The sequence below is a fragment of the Thunnus maccoyii genome, chromosome 18 (assembly GCF_910596095.1).
Source record: "Thunnus maccoyii chromosome 18, fThuMac1.1, whole genome shotgun sequence".
In the NCBI taxonomy this organism is placed as follows: domain Eukaryota; kingdom Metazoa; phylum Chordata; class Actinopteri; order Scombriformes; family Scombridae; genus Thunnus; species Thunnus maccoyii.
Window position 1 is genome coordinate 9446467 of NC_056550.1, and position 12789 is coordinate 9459255.

Here is a 12789-nt window from a genome sequence, read left to right on the forward strand (position 1 = left end):
TCCATTTACTTTGTCGAATTTGACGACCAATTTGAGCTTTAGACCTTTAGGTGTATATGTGTGTGTGTGTCTGACCTCCTGTTCCTCTGCGCCTCTCTGAAGTACTTCTTGGCAAACTCAGCCATGTGGTACTGGCTGCTGTGCAGAGGCAGATCGTCCATTTCGCCGATCTCATTCACCACCTGATACACACACATACACCCACAGTAAAAATAAGCTAAGTAGCTGTGTCGCTTAAGGGAACACTAAATCTACAAAACATTTCCATTTCTGCAAGCCAAAACATTCCAACATATATTGTATAAACAGTGGCTGATACCATAATCTAGGGGTATTAGAGCAGCTGTTATAGTGTAGAAGCTGATAAAAGGCATCATTTTTCTTTTTTGGACAATATTTTAGAAAAATGCAGCCATAATGTAAGTGAGAACTTCCTGGTCTGCACCTCTGTGGAGAGATCAAGCTCATGGGCAGCTATTGCTGAGCCCATCGCTACAGCAACAGCAGCTGAGGCGGCAACCCGTCCCTGTCTGTCACGAGGCTCCAGCCGTTCAGCAGGGAGAACCAGGAAGTCTGGAGCGGCCACAGGTCGGACGTACTCACAGGGAAACACTCCTGACTTCCCGTACACAGCCCCAAACCGCCAGCCTGTACACACACACACACACACACACACACACACAAGCACACATGTACAATCACTGAGAGGTTCATATACGAACGTAGACACACATCAAGTGTTACACCCAAAACCACAAATGTCACATGCAAAACACGCAAACTGCAACCAACTGAAATAAACTTCTTAAGTGAAAGCAGAAGAAGCTAAGAGGCTACAGAGGCTGACTTAAAAGCATCATAACATCTTACCATAGACGCCACCTTGGGCAGGGCACTGCTAGTTTAGGGATATGTCCCTACAGTTATATGAGGATAAATACCTGGGAGCCGATGGGTTGAGTGACGTACTGGCTTATTATCACAGTAAACCTAAACCAACCAGTAAAAAAGAAAAAGGCAAACAGCAAAGCAAACACACACACACACATACACACACACGCAGATCTCACCAGGCTGTCAAACCCACCAAACTCAGGAGTGTCTCTCTTTAGCTCTTCCAGAAGCATGACCTTCTTCCTCACTATGCAGCCGTAATATTTGCCTGAACACACACACATATGCACACACAAATATGGACACATGTGCACACACAGTGATAGTCATGGCATGAAGCACAGAGAAGCAGAGACAGGTTGTACATGACTCACAGAAGCAGAGAGCAAGTGAATAGAGATATTGTGCATGTCCTCAATACTAGTGATTGTGTGTGTGTGTGTGTCTGTCTCACCCGCCTCCAGCCCATCCATGTGCTGTAGTCTTATGATGTCTCCTTTGTGGAAGCTGAGCAGAGTCCTGTCCTCAGTAATGTAGTTCCTCACTGCCACCACATACTCTGAGTCCTGACAGAGACATGACATGTTGACATCAACATGCTGCAAATTCTGCAGCGGTCCACTGTGACTGGCAGCCGGGGGAGATGTGAGCCAAAACAAGGTCATCACATTGGACTGGGTTACATTTGTGTGTGGAGTTTGAGACAATTACCTCTGTTTCTGTCACAACATGATAACAATTTAAGAATTTATTTAAATTGTGTTTTAACATCATGTTGTAGGTAATAAGTTCAGGACAGGTCTATTTTTTTATGAGAATATCACAAAAACCAGTTTGATTTTCCCTCCCACTAGAAATCACTTTGTGCTCCTCATGTGCTACATAAATAAAATTACTCTTATTGATTTCCAGTTGTGTCACGTAAAATATACACTTATACATATAAATATGTTTTGTATAAATATGTTGGACTTCCAGACCTACACAGACATATGCAGACATGCCCACATTCACACAAAAGCCCTCTGACCTTCTTGAGCTCTGTGAGGAAGTAGTCGATCATGTGTTTGACCTGCGGGGCCTTGGCGGAGAACAAGATCAGCTTCTCGCTGATCAGGTTGAATTCCAGCATGTTCTTGGATGGAATCGACACAAACAGGATGTCTGAGTAGCTGCACAGGAAGTAGTATGCAAAAGCGGGAAGCCGACATAAAGTCACAGAGAAAAGAGAGGGGTCTGAGGTCAAATCACTTGAGCACTTGGCACAGGATGTTGTGAATGTTGAATAAGGTCATTTGACATTTTATAACCCTTTATTTGAATGAGGAGAGCACAGTCTGCTCTTTTAGTTAACTCCACCTCTTCTAATGTGCGTCTTTGCGGCATTTTTTAAAAATGATGTTTTGATAATAATGTATGAAGGTTGAAAAGGTGTAGTTATAATTTTAGCTTGGTTACCTACGGCTGACATCACACATACTCTGTACATGTTAATCTGTCTATGAGTCCCACCTGTAAGGCCTCAGCACTCTGAAGTAATCTGGAGCCGTGGAGCTGCTCTTCACCATCTTCAGCAGCTTGATGCCTTTATGAGACACAGACAGCACTTGCACTCCTGTCCCCACACTGCCCTGGAACACACACACACACATATGAAACTAAGTACAGGCACTTATGAAAATTGTCAAATAAAAGCATATTAAAAGTCCTACACACCAAGTGAAGGAAAAAGAATGTAATATAATGTAATATTCACAGTGGGAACTTAGTTGGCTTTGGCTTCATATTGAATTCAATAAATGTTGAGAAAGAGACAAGAACTCACAGAGGCTGGAAAGAGGCGGGAGAAGTAGATCTCCCACGAGTCTCTTGCCATGGCGACCACTTTCTTCTTCACGTTCTCATCATGAGTTCCTGAAACCTGATCCACCTTGTTCTCCGCTGTTTAAAAAAACAAGGAAAGAGTTTAAGCTACAGTATTGAACCCAGTGAGCGAAGTGACGTCTGAGGGGCAAAACCCTGCATAAGTGGAGTTATAAAAATGCTTTTATATACATTTTTACACAATGTAAAGTCCTTGAAGGATTTGTGTTCATACCAAACAGAGCTCTCATCTTCTGTCTCTCCTCCTGAGTGATACGGATGCAGGCCTCAGAGAAGGTATCATGTACAACCTGCAGAGCACATGAACAGGAATATGAACTCTGATGGAAAATATTTATTGCTGCTATAAATGAGTATGAGCATTAATAATCATAATAATAATAATAAAGTTTATTTATATAGTTATTATCACACCCAGACATTACAAAGTGCTTTACAAGGACTACATGAAACTGAGTACCTAAAAGTGTACCCTTTAATTTAATTTAAAATACAACGTTTAGCATTTTATTGTCAATAAATCATTACCACCATATGGTTATTGTGCTATAAACCACCAGTTTATTCCATAATAACCATAAACACAAAGATGATCTGAGGCTTCTGCTAGAATGAAAAACTAAACCTGAAATACTTGTATATAAATTGATAAATAAACAAATAAATCTAACATGAATTACATAAAAACGAGGTAAATGTAAATAAATAATGAATACATAGATCAACCTGTCTGAAGATCAGGTCCAGAATCAGTGGATTGTTGAAGTTCTCTCTAGGATAAAACACCTGGAAAACAAAACAGATCGACAATAGAAATATTTATATAAGTAAATAATTATAAAACATGAATATATTAAAGCATTGTAATATAGTTAAATGTTCAGCAGAAGATGATCTGTGTAGAAGGTATTGGTATTACAGCTCGAGCATGCAATTCATTGTAACTGTGTTAAATTTCAGGGCAATGTGTATTAGTCTCATCCATCTGTGTTTGTGTGTGTCTGTGTGGACGCATGAAACACACCTCTTTCCTCATGTAGAGTTTCCAGGGGACGTTAGTATACGTGTAATATTCATCACTAGTCCTGCTGTGGAGCTGAGTCTGTATGATCTCCTCCTCTACTGGCAACTCTCTAGAAACTGTACACAAACTATTTTTAAACAGAGTTCTTCTTTACATGCACGTATGAAATTAGTAAAAGTATGTCTGTCATTCTGCAGTTTATTCCTGGGGATTTATAAAGTATGTGAAAAACTCACCTGGAGGAGGGGCAGGGCTTATGTTGGAGCTGGTTGGCCCCACAGGGCGAGGCTTGGTCGTCTTGGTAACCTTAATTCCTACCTCTTCTTTGGGTTGGGAGGATGGAGGCTTCCTTTGACTCTGAGACATGAAAAAAGGTCAGAGATTGTTTTAGCTTGTGTGTGTGTGTTTGTGTGTGTGTGTGTGTGTGTGTGTGTGTGTGTGTGTGTGTGTGTGTGTGTGTGTGTGTGTGTTAGGTGGGGTACCGGTTGTGGTGGGTTTGCCATCTGGTCTTTAAGGATCTCCATGGCTTCATCATGAGGATCTGGCTTCTTTGCAAACATTTTTCCATCATCTTTCCTGCACACACACGAAAAAGATGAAAATAACTTGACAGACAAAATACCACTGAAATCTCCTCAGTCTATTCAGCTAGTAAATCATGTGTGTGTGTAATGTGTGCGTGTTACTTTTGTGTGGCAGGTCCAGTAGAAGTTGTTGTGCCAGCAGGCTGGTGCTGTTTGATGATGTCTTTGATGTCATGGCTGGGCTCCATGCGCTCGGTGTTATTCACACTGGATCGGACCATGTCCTCAGGAGGAGGGCGACGCGTTGGACCTGGAATTGAACTTTCTATTAGATCAAGCACACATAAATACTATGTCCAATCACTTAATTCAACAACAGTTGGATTCAATTTCAGCTATTTCTTCAGGGATTTCATGCATCAAAAAATTTGCATAATGTCCACAAACTGAATCATTCAATTTGAATAATGTTGATACTCGCAAAAAATATAACAGCTCTAAAGATGTAAATTGTAAAAGCAGCTGTAATTGATTTAGTCAAGGTGGACAGCTGTCAGTACTAATATTTCAGTCAATCCCAACTTTTCAATTTGATGCAGTAGGCTTCAAAGCACTGTGTCACGATGAATCAGTGTTTTCTTTCCACTTCTTTTACTTGAGTAGCTTTTCAGTTCAGAGAACCCCGCAAGAAAATCATAACGCATCCTGAAGCATTAATCATAACATTCGCACCACATAGCACAAATGCTCATGTTAATTCAACCCAGGGAGTGCAAAACATACTCATTTTTCGCTGAACAGCAGCAGGACTAGGCTTGTACGGTGAATCTTCTCTCTCTCTGGTCTGCAGTGAGACAGGAAGTGATAAAGCTGGGTATGCATTTATTTGCAAGACAATATTTCTGATTTGTACATATAGGTTGGCAGGTGTCGCCACATGTGTGTTCATGCATCTCCACAGCACGATGGGCTGTATGTGTGTGCTCATTTACAGGGCTGGGTGTGTGGGAGCGTGGCTGCGAGTGATGCTGTAAAGGTGGAGACTGGGGGGCCGGGGCCACGGGGGGGAAGGAGGACAACATCTGCTGCTGGATTGCAATGGCCTGCATGGTCATCTGTTGGGCCTGCAACACACACACACTTATATTTTAAAAATCCTTTAGCTAGGATTTATAACTGACTAAAAGTAAATACTTCACTTAGTATCAACTGATCTAACGTTAATTCTCGTCAATTGTCTTCATCAATTGGATTTGTTTAAATTGTTTTGGACAGAGCCAGGCTAGCTGTTTCCCCCTGTTTGTAGTCTTTGTGCTAAGCTATGCTAACCGGCCGCTGGCTGAATCCTAGTAGCTTTAACTAACTGTAGCTTTAATGCAGTTGTTCAGAGGAAAGATATGTGACAGACCAGAATGATAGCTTGCTGGTTGATGATGGCCTGTTGCTGCTGAGTCAGTACTGCCTGCTCCGATCCTAGAGAGGTATAAAAATACAAACATAGACTCCATGTAGTAAAAATTATTAAAAAACAGTAGAAGCATACACAGTCCACTGAAATACACCCAGTAGACCTCTCCGCTTCAAACAGACCACACAGCAGAGGCTTTTATATAATACGAAGTGAATTTATGGTAACTCCATCATGCCCAAATCCTTCAGGCCACACATGCTGGTAAAAACCTAACTCAGATGTGATTTTTGTACCTGGCACACCTGTCATCACAGGCAAGCCTGGAACCATAGTCGTGGCAGGGAGCGAGGGCACCCCGGGCAAACTGGGGACACCAGTGACATGGGATGCTACATCAGCATCTGTAACAGTAGCGGGGGCAGCAGAGGGTGCGTGAGTGGATGACGGGTTGGGTGCAACACGTGTGGCAGGAGTGGTGGTGGAAGAAGCCTGTTGGTAGGGGTGTTGGGGCTGGTTGTACTGGTGGTACTGGTGGTACTGTTGTGGCTGCTGCTGTTGTTGTTGCTGCTGCTGCTGTTGTTGCTGTTGCTGTTGCTGTTCATGGTGATGATGGTGGGAGGGGATTGGCATGGCAGGTATGGGTGGCATCATTCCTCCTGCTACTGGAAGCACTGGCACAGCTTGAGGAGCAGCAGGCAGGGAACAGGGTAAGAGTTAGGAACAGTGTCGCCTGCATGTCTCTGTCTTAAATGGATTTAATTGGTTTTGTCATCCAGGACAGACAAGACCTGACAAGCCAATCAACACTTCACTGTACGAGAGTGACACAGTCTCCAAACACAATCCCACAACAGATATATTAATTATTAAATAATTGCTGCTCACTGGTAAATAGAAATATGATGAGAATATTTTTAAGGATTTATTTTTGATGTGCAAATTTGTTTCCCCTCAATATGTTAGTTTATTACATAACAGCTGTAAATGAGATTAGTATTAAACTGATATACTAGGATTAGGAGTGGCCTTATAATGAAAAAAGAAAAGGAAATGTCCAGACATACTACAAATAACATGATGGTTCCTCATGACCCCAAGAAGTAGATACATGACGGTTTGTAAAACATGTATTGAATACCACTGCAACCTGTTATACATTTGAAATCAATTTAATCATATTATATATCACATCCAATACATAAAACAATGTTTTTCAAATAAGCACACACGTACACACACGCACTTATAAAATGCACTTGAAGAGTCAGGTGAAGGGTTACCATACCATGCTATATCAATACCATACCTGATGAAACTCTCTAAAATTGACTGAGAAAACTGTGTAGTAGCCTTCGGACGGCCGTGTCGCCATTTTTACTACACACTTCACTACAACTTCATTATATAGTTTGAAGCATTTCTACTCACACACTCATTTGTACACAATATGCACAGGTGCATAGTGTGCATAGAAATAAAGTTTAGGCAGCCTTTCCTTCATCCCTTTTTCTTCCTGTCACTCATCACTGCTGTTGCTCTCTCTACTACACATTGTCCAGTATGGATTAGTAACTCTATAGAAGACTGTCTGTGGTATGAGGGGCGACATAAAACTTGACACCTGCACATTGAGAACCTTGAAAACACTCAGATTTCCCAAAGACAGAGTGAAGAACAGACAGTAAAAGGGGCAGGAGAAAATTATTGCTCCACTGGTGAAAAAAAGAGAGAGAGATAGCTAATAAATATTTTCAGATGTTTGGAACGTGATACATCTGTCACATGTAAAACTTTACCTTTACACATGCAAACAAAACAGCAGTAACAAAATGAACACAGACACTGAGTGACAGCGTGAGTGTGCTTGATTAAGAAAAGAACAAGACAAAGAACATTTACCGAGAGAAAGAGAATGAGAGTGACAGGTGCCTATAGACGAAGGGTAAAGGAGACATCTGTGGTTACAGTGAATGGCGGTCTATGCATTATCTATGAGGTCAGGCTGCTCATTACAGCCTCTAAGCGGCAGATTAAGGTTGGTGAACCATACTGCTGAACCTTTACACTTCAGTCATGTTCAGACTCACACAGACACATTACCCTTCACCTTGACACAATATGGAAATAATTACAATAATGATCTTTTGTTTTTTGTTTAAAATCATTTTTCACCTTTTTTATGATGGCTGAATTACTTTTGCTGATGACTTTATCAGCTGTTTTGAAACCTTTAAAGCATTTGGAAACTGCATTACATGATTAGTTTTCATTTCTGTACTTGTCTCTCTATTAGCTTGTTCATTTTTGCTGTTGACTTGATATCAATACTTGGAAGTGAAGGTTCAGCGGAAGCTCTGCTGTGAGAAAGGAGGCAAAACAATTTATCAACCTGACACTAACGCAGACGATTTAAGACCCACTTAGAAGAAGCTGAATAATTGATGTCAGTGTGGAGAGAAAGAGTTTGACAGAGGATGAATAGATGGATGGATGGCGTGACAACAGAAGGGCTGGAGATGAAAAGTAGAGATAAAAAAGAAGAAAGATAAAATAAAGGGTCAAGTGCAAATATTTGAGTCTGCAACAGCCTGCGGTTCAACACAGGAGAAAGACATGAATGACAAAAATACAAATCCAGGGAAACACTAACGGACACTAACAAACTGCTCCAAGATCAAACATAACTAAACAGGAAACACACAGATGTTTTACCTCCAGGGTGTATTCCTGGTGGATAAGGCCGACTGGGAGCCGAATAACTCTCCCCCTCTCCTCCTCCTCCTCCTCCTCCTGTGATACCTATACCTCCTCCTCCCTTCATCCTCGCTGACAAACTTCCAGTCTTTTCCATGTCCTGATGGGCAGAGACAAGCAAGTAACGGAGATTCAGCGGAGGGGAAAGGATGGTTACAGATGTTGAGAAAGTGGAGTTTGACAGACATGAAGAGTGGGGCAAAAAGTGTACGTATAAGAAAGAGAGAGAGAGAGAGTAAAGGAAGAAGAGAGAGGGAGTGTATTGTATTGGTTGGTTCAGACCCTCTCTGAGTGAGTCAGTAAAGCTGTAGGAACTAAATACTCCCCAGGAAGTACCGTACGCACTGGAGGAGATGCTCCAACACACACACACACACACACACACACACATACATAAATACATGAAAACATATAAATGGCATAAACTCATAAACACAAAACAATAATCTGCAACATTTTCTGCAGCATGATAGACCTCATTGTCCCAACATAACAAAACCAAATAGCTCTTTTCCTTGGAAAATGCTTGTTACATTGCAAAGAGCAGCAGCTCAATATGCAAATAGCAACATGATTAGCGACAAGTCAAAGAATAAAGTGTCCCTTGCAGAAACTTAAACTTCATCAAAGAGAAACAAGATAAAGGATATCATTGTGTCTCCCACACTGACTTGACAGCAGATGTAAAAACAAAGACACTGGAAAAAAATCTTTTTGCAGCCAATGCTCACAAAATACCAATTACGGATATTACATTGTTTCAGTGTCTTTCAGAACTCTTGGTCAAAGCCCTGAACATACCTGCATGGGTTGTACGCTCTCCCCACTTCCTCCCAATGACAGAACCTTTTGCCTTTTTTTCTTTTACTGATTAGCAAAATCCCCAGAGAGCTGTGCATGCATGCTGCCTGCTGTTACAGTCAAATACGGTAGATTGCTCGGTAACCTAATCATCCCTCCTGCCGGGCGATCATGTCTACCCCATTCATACACAAACAGAAGCCATGGATCACATGTTCAATCCGTCCATCAATACTCCCCTCCGTTCACACTCAGATGACAGATGAGGTAGAGAGGGAGCAAGACCTGACTGCAGCTAATGATCATTTTCATGATGTATTAATCAGATTTTTTTCCATTAATTCAGAAAATGTGAAAAATGGTCAATCAAATGTTCCCAGAGCAGAAGGTGACATCTTCAAATGGCTTGTTTGACTGTGCAATAGTCCAAAACCCAAATTTGAAATGATATGAAACTGAGAAAAACAGCAAATGTTCACATCTGTCAAGCTGGGACCAGTCAGTGTTTGTCGTCTTTACTACATAAATAACTTAAATCTTTAAAACTTTAATCAATTATCAAATCATCAATTATGTATTTCCAAAACAAAAAAAAGGAAAGTATAGTTGAAATGTGTTGTTTACTGTAGATCAGTGTCAATACTCACTATGCTGCTGTCTGACAACACAGGGTCAAACAGACTGTCCAGGTAGCGATCCATTCCTCTCTGTGTCTGACCGTCACTGAAAGCATCTGACTCTACTGGACACAGACAGAAAGCTGAGTGGCTTTAAACATGTTGTTGCACCTAATGTTCAGTGCTTTTACTAAGCAGAAATAATAATTATCTAACTGAAATAATATTAGATTAGCTTTTCTAGTTTTGCATCAGGATATTGTCTGCAGATAATCAGATATAGTCTAATAATGGGGTAAAAATTGGGTAATGAAGAGGGATCATACTACCATATATTCCTGATAGAACAAATTATTACATATTGAAGGGTTCACATTTTGGCCAGTGGATTTCCATTTTTTAATCATTTTATACATTTCTGCTGCCCATATCAAAAATTGAAAGAAATTGTCATAAAAAACTAACAAATTATTACATTACAATAAACCTACAGTATGACGTCTGCATATTCTTATGAACACACACAGTACCAGTCAAAAGGTTGGAAACACTCACATTCTCTTAAATGAGAAAGTGTGTACAATCTTTACTTTTGACTGGCACTGTATATAAAGTAGTAAATTGGAGGACATATTTGTGTGTGTGTGTGTGTGTGTGTGTGTGTGTGTGTGTACCATGGCTGTAGTAACCATCAGAGTCAGGTAGACTGTAGGCTGGTCTGCTGCTGCTGCTGAGAGGAAAGGAAGGAGGAAGCTCCTCATCTGAGTCAAATCCACTGCCAAACAAAGCACTGACAGAGGAAAGAAGAATCGTCTATTTTGTAATTATATGAAATGTAATATCTACACTTCACTTCTAATATTTATTTATGCGTGTACTGTACTGCACGTGGTGACAGTGTGTGTGTCCTTTCTATACTGACAGGCTGGCATTAGCTCGGACTCTAGCAGGATTGTTGGTGCTGATGACGAAGTAGCTCTTCTGCTTCGGGAAGTCAGTCGGAAGCTCCAGGTCCGCAATCAGGTCCATCACATAGTCATGACCCGCTAACTCCACCCACTGGCCGTGCTCCTTCATCAGAACTGAGCTCCCCCTCCACCAGTCAGACACTCCCCTATAAGACCACACACTTCAAATACCAGCCTATACCTGTTCATAGTGTACTCAAGGCTTTCTGTACTGTACAATACAATACAGAACAGTAAATATTATGAAGGGTTTAATTGACATTAAGATTACAAATATAACAGATAAATTAACATTGAATAAACAAAAATTGGACATACCACTACACAGAAGTATCTGAGCAAAACCTTGAGCTGAAAAAGAACCATATCACTATCATATTAGTACCTGTGGCGAAGGATGTCTCCTGCCAAATCCTCTCCGCTGGTCCATGAATGGACGGGACACAGGAATGACCCTCCTACAGACAGAGATGAACCAATAAGATCAACAAACATCTTCACTTGTTTATTTCCATTGTGATTTTGAAATCACATCAAATGTTGAGTGTTAAAGGGCAAAATGCATTAAATTGCGCAACTCACACACAGAGAGCCCTGAAGTTCCATCACCTGATCCTGACTGGCAATGAATAATCAATGATCAGGGACTGTAATTGATCCCACTCAATAAAAGTGATGCCAACAGTGCCTGACACGCAGCACTCCTTGCTTTTCTTTGAGTGCTGTGTTCACTTGAACTTGTTTTTTTGTGCTCATTTGAAATAAAGTGTGAGATATGAAAGCAAAGTAAATTTTGGAAGATTTTTGCTGCGATTGCTTTTGATTTGTTGTAGTTTTCATAGTGAGCAGTTTAACCTGGTGTGACATCATTGTCCTGTTCGTCTTGTTAAAAAAAAGCTTACCGTCAAAACAGTGCACATGCAACACCATGTTAGCTTTTTTCCTATTGACTGTCCACTCCAGCAGTGACAGTGGATAGGTGCGTGCAGTCTCAGGGGCGGAGCTTGAGCCTATCTGTGTCTTCTGATTGGCTTGGATGAGTCTGTGTTGAAGCAGCGCCTGGCAACCAGCGGGGGCGTGGTCAGAAACAAACCTGGAGAGGAAACGACAAATTTTTTTTTCCATTGAACTAAACCTGTCCCCAACCACTTTTTGTTTATGTTTATCATTACAGTTATTAATCATGTTACGTATCAGTAGTAGTACCATGTTTAAAGGGATTACCTAAATCATGTAATGTAATTTGATCATTTTCATTCATTTTCAAAGTTGAGGAGGTTTCCATAAATTTTGTTTTGTTCTGTTTATATTTCTTTTAAATTGATTTTCAATTTTAAAAAAGAAAATTTTAAGTTACTATCTAACCCCCATTTGCATGTTCTTGCGTATGAAGATTCTCATCGGTATGATTCTGTACTCGTGTGTAAGAAGTGATTTCTTACTTCAGCAGATATTTGTCCATCTTGGGCGATGGGGCGAAGCTGCAGACACACGCCAGCAGCAGCAGCCAGCCTCTCTCAGCGTTGTCAGCGTTCATGTTCCTCCACACCTGGTTGACAACCTGAGCCAGGATCTCATCCCGTAACCCCGGAGACAACAGGCCCCTTTGGATGATGTAATTCCCAAACATGTTTTCCTGCGCCCCGTTCAGGTGAGGGTCCCCCATGAATCGTAGTACCTGAAGCAATCAGAATGAAGGCAAAAACCATCATGACTAACTCTTGTTAGATTGTGTGATATCTTATTGGCTCATAGGGTGTTTTATATTATTGTTTGTGTGTATTTCTGCCTTGTTGTGATTTATATTTGGCAATGACAAGAGGGAAATGCTATTAAAATACATTTTTAATGTCCTTCCCGCTACGCGATGTCACAATGTGTACTGATTTCATGTTTAATTTCTTTTCTATTA

At 40.9% G+C, this 12789-nt stretch overlaps 1 protein-coding gene across 1 annotated transcript in view; it reads right to left on the reverse strand.

The window, feature by feature from the left end:
* myo15aa (myosin XVAa) overlaps positions 1 to 12789 on the reverse strand; it is a 40004-nt gene that overhangs the window by 4680 nt on the left and 22535 nt on the right. The window contains exons 31-54 of the mRNA XM_042393828.1: positions 12320 to 12555; positions 11780 to 11970; positions 11263 to 11335; positions 10832 to 11023; positions 10584 to 10699; positions 9940 to 10034; positions 8450 to 8591; positions 6031 to 6417; positions 5735 to 5799; positions 5319 to 5450; positions 5110 to 5170; positions 4489 to 4636; positions 4285 to 4378; positions 4039 to 4159; positions 3803 to 3918; positions 3505 to 3564; positions 2993 to 3068; positions 2720 to 2835; positions 2407 to 2525; positions 1925 to 2066; positions 1349 to 1460; positions 1088 to 1162; positions 446 to 648; positions 76 to 182 (exon numbers count right to left, since the gene is read on the reverse strand). Coding sequence (XP_042249762.1) covers positions 76 to 182; positions 446 to 648; positions 1088 to 1162; positions 1349 to 1460; positions 1925 to 2066; positions 2407 to 2525; positions 2720 to 2835; positions 2993 to 3068; positions 3505 to 3564; positions 3803 to 3918; positions 4039 to 4159; positions 4285 to 4378; positions 4489 to 4636; positions 5110 to 5170; positions 5319 to 5450; positions 5735 to 5799; positions 6031 to 6417; positions 8450 to 8591; positions 9940 to 10034; positions 10584 to 10699; positions 10832 to 11023; positions 11263 to 11335; positions 11780 to 11970; positions 12320 to 12555 — 3179 coding nt within the window. The remainder of the gene's footprint in view (positions 1 to 75; positions 183 to 445; positions 649 to 1087; positions 1163 to 1348; positions 1461 to 1924; positions 2067 to 2406; positions 2526 to 2719; positions 2836 to 2992; positions 3069 to 3504; positions 3565 to 3802; positions 3919 to 4038; positions 4160 to 4284; positions 4379 to 4488; positions 4637 to 5109; positions 5171 to 5318; positions 5451 to 5734; positions 5800 to 6030; positions 6418 to 8449; positions 8592 to 9939; positions 10035 to 10583; positions 10700 to 10831; positions 11024 to 11262; positions 11336 to 11779; positions 11971 to 12319; positions 12556 to 12789) is intronic.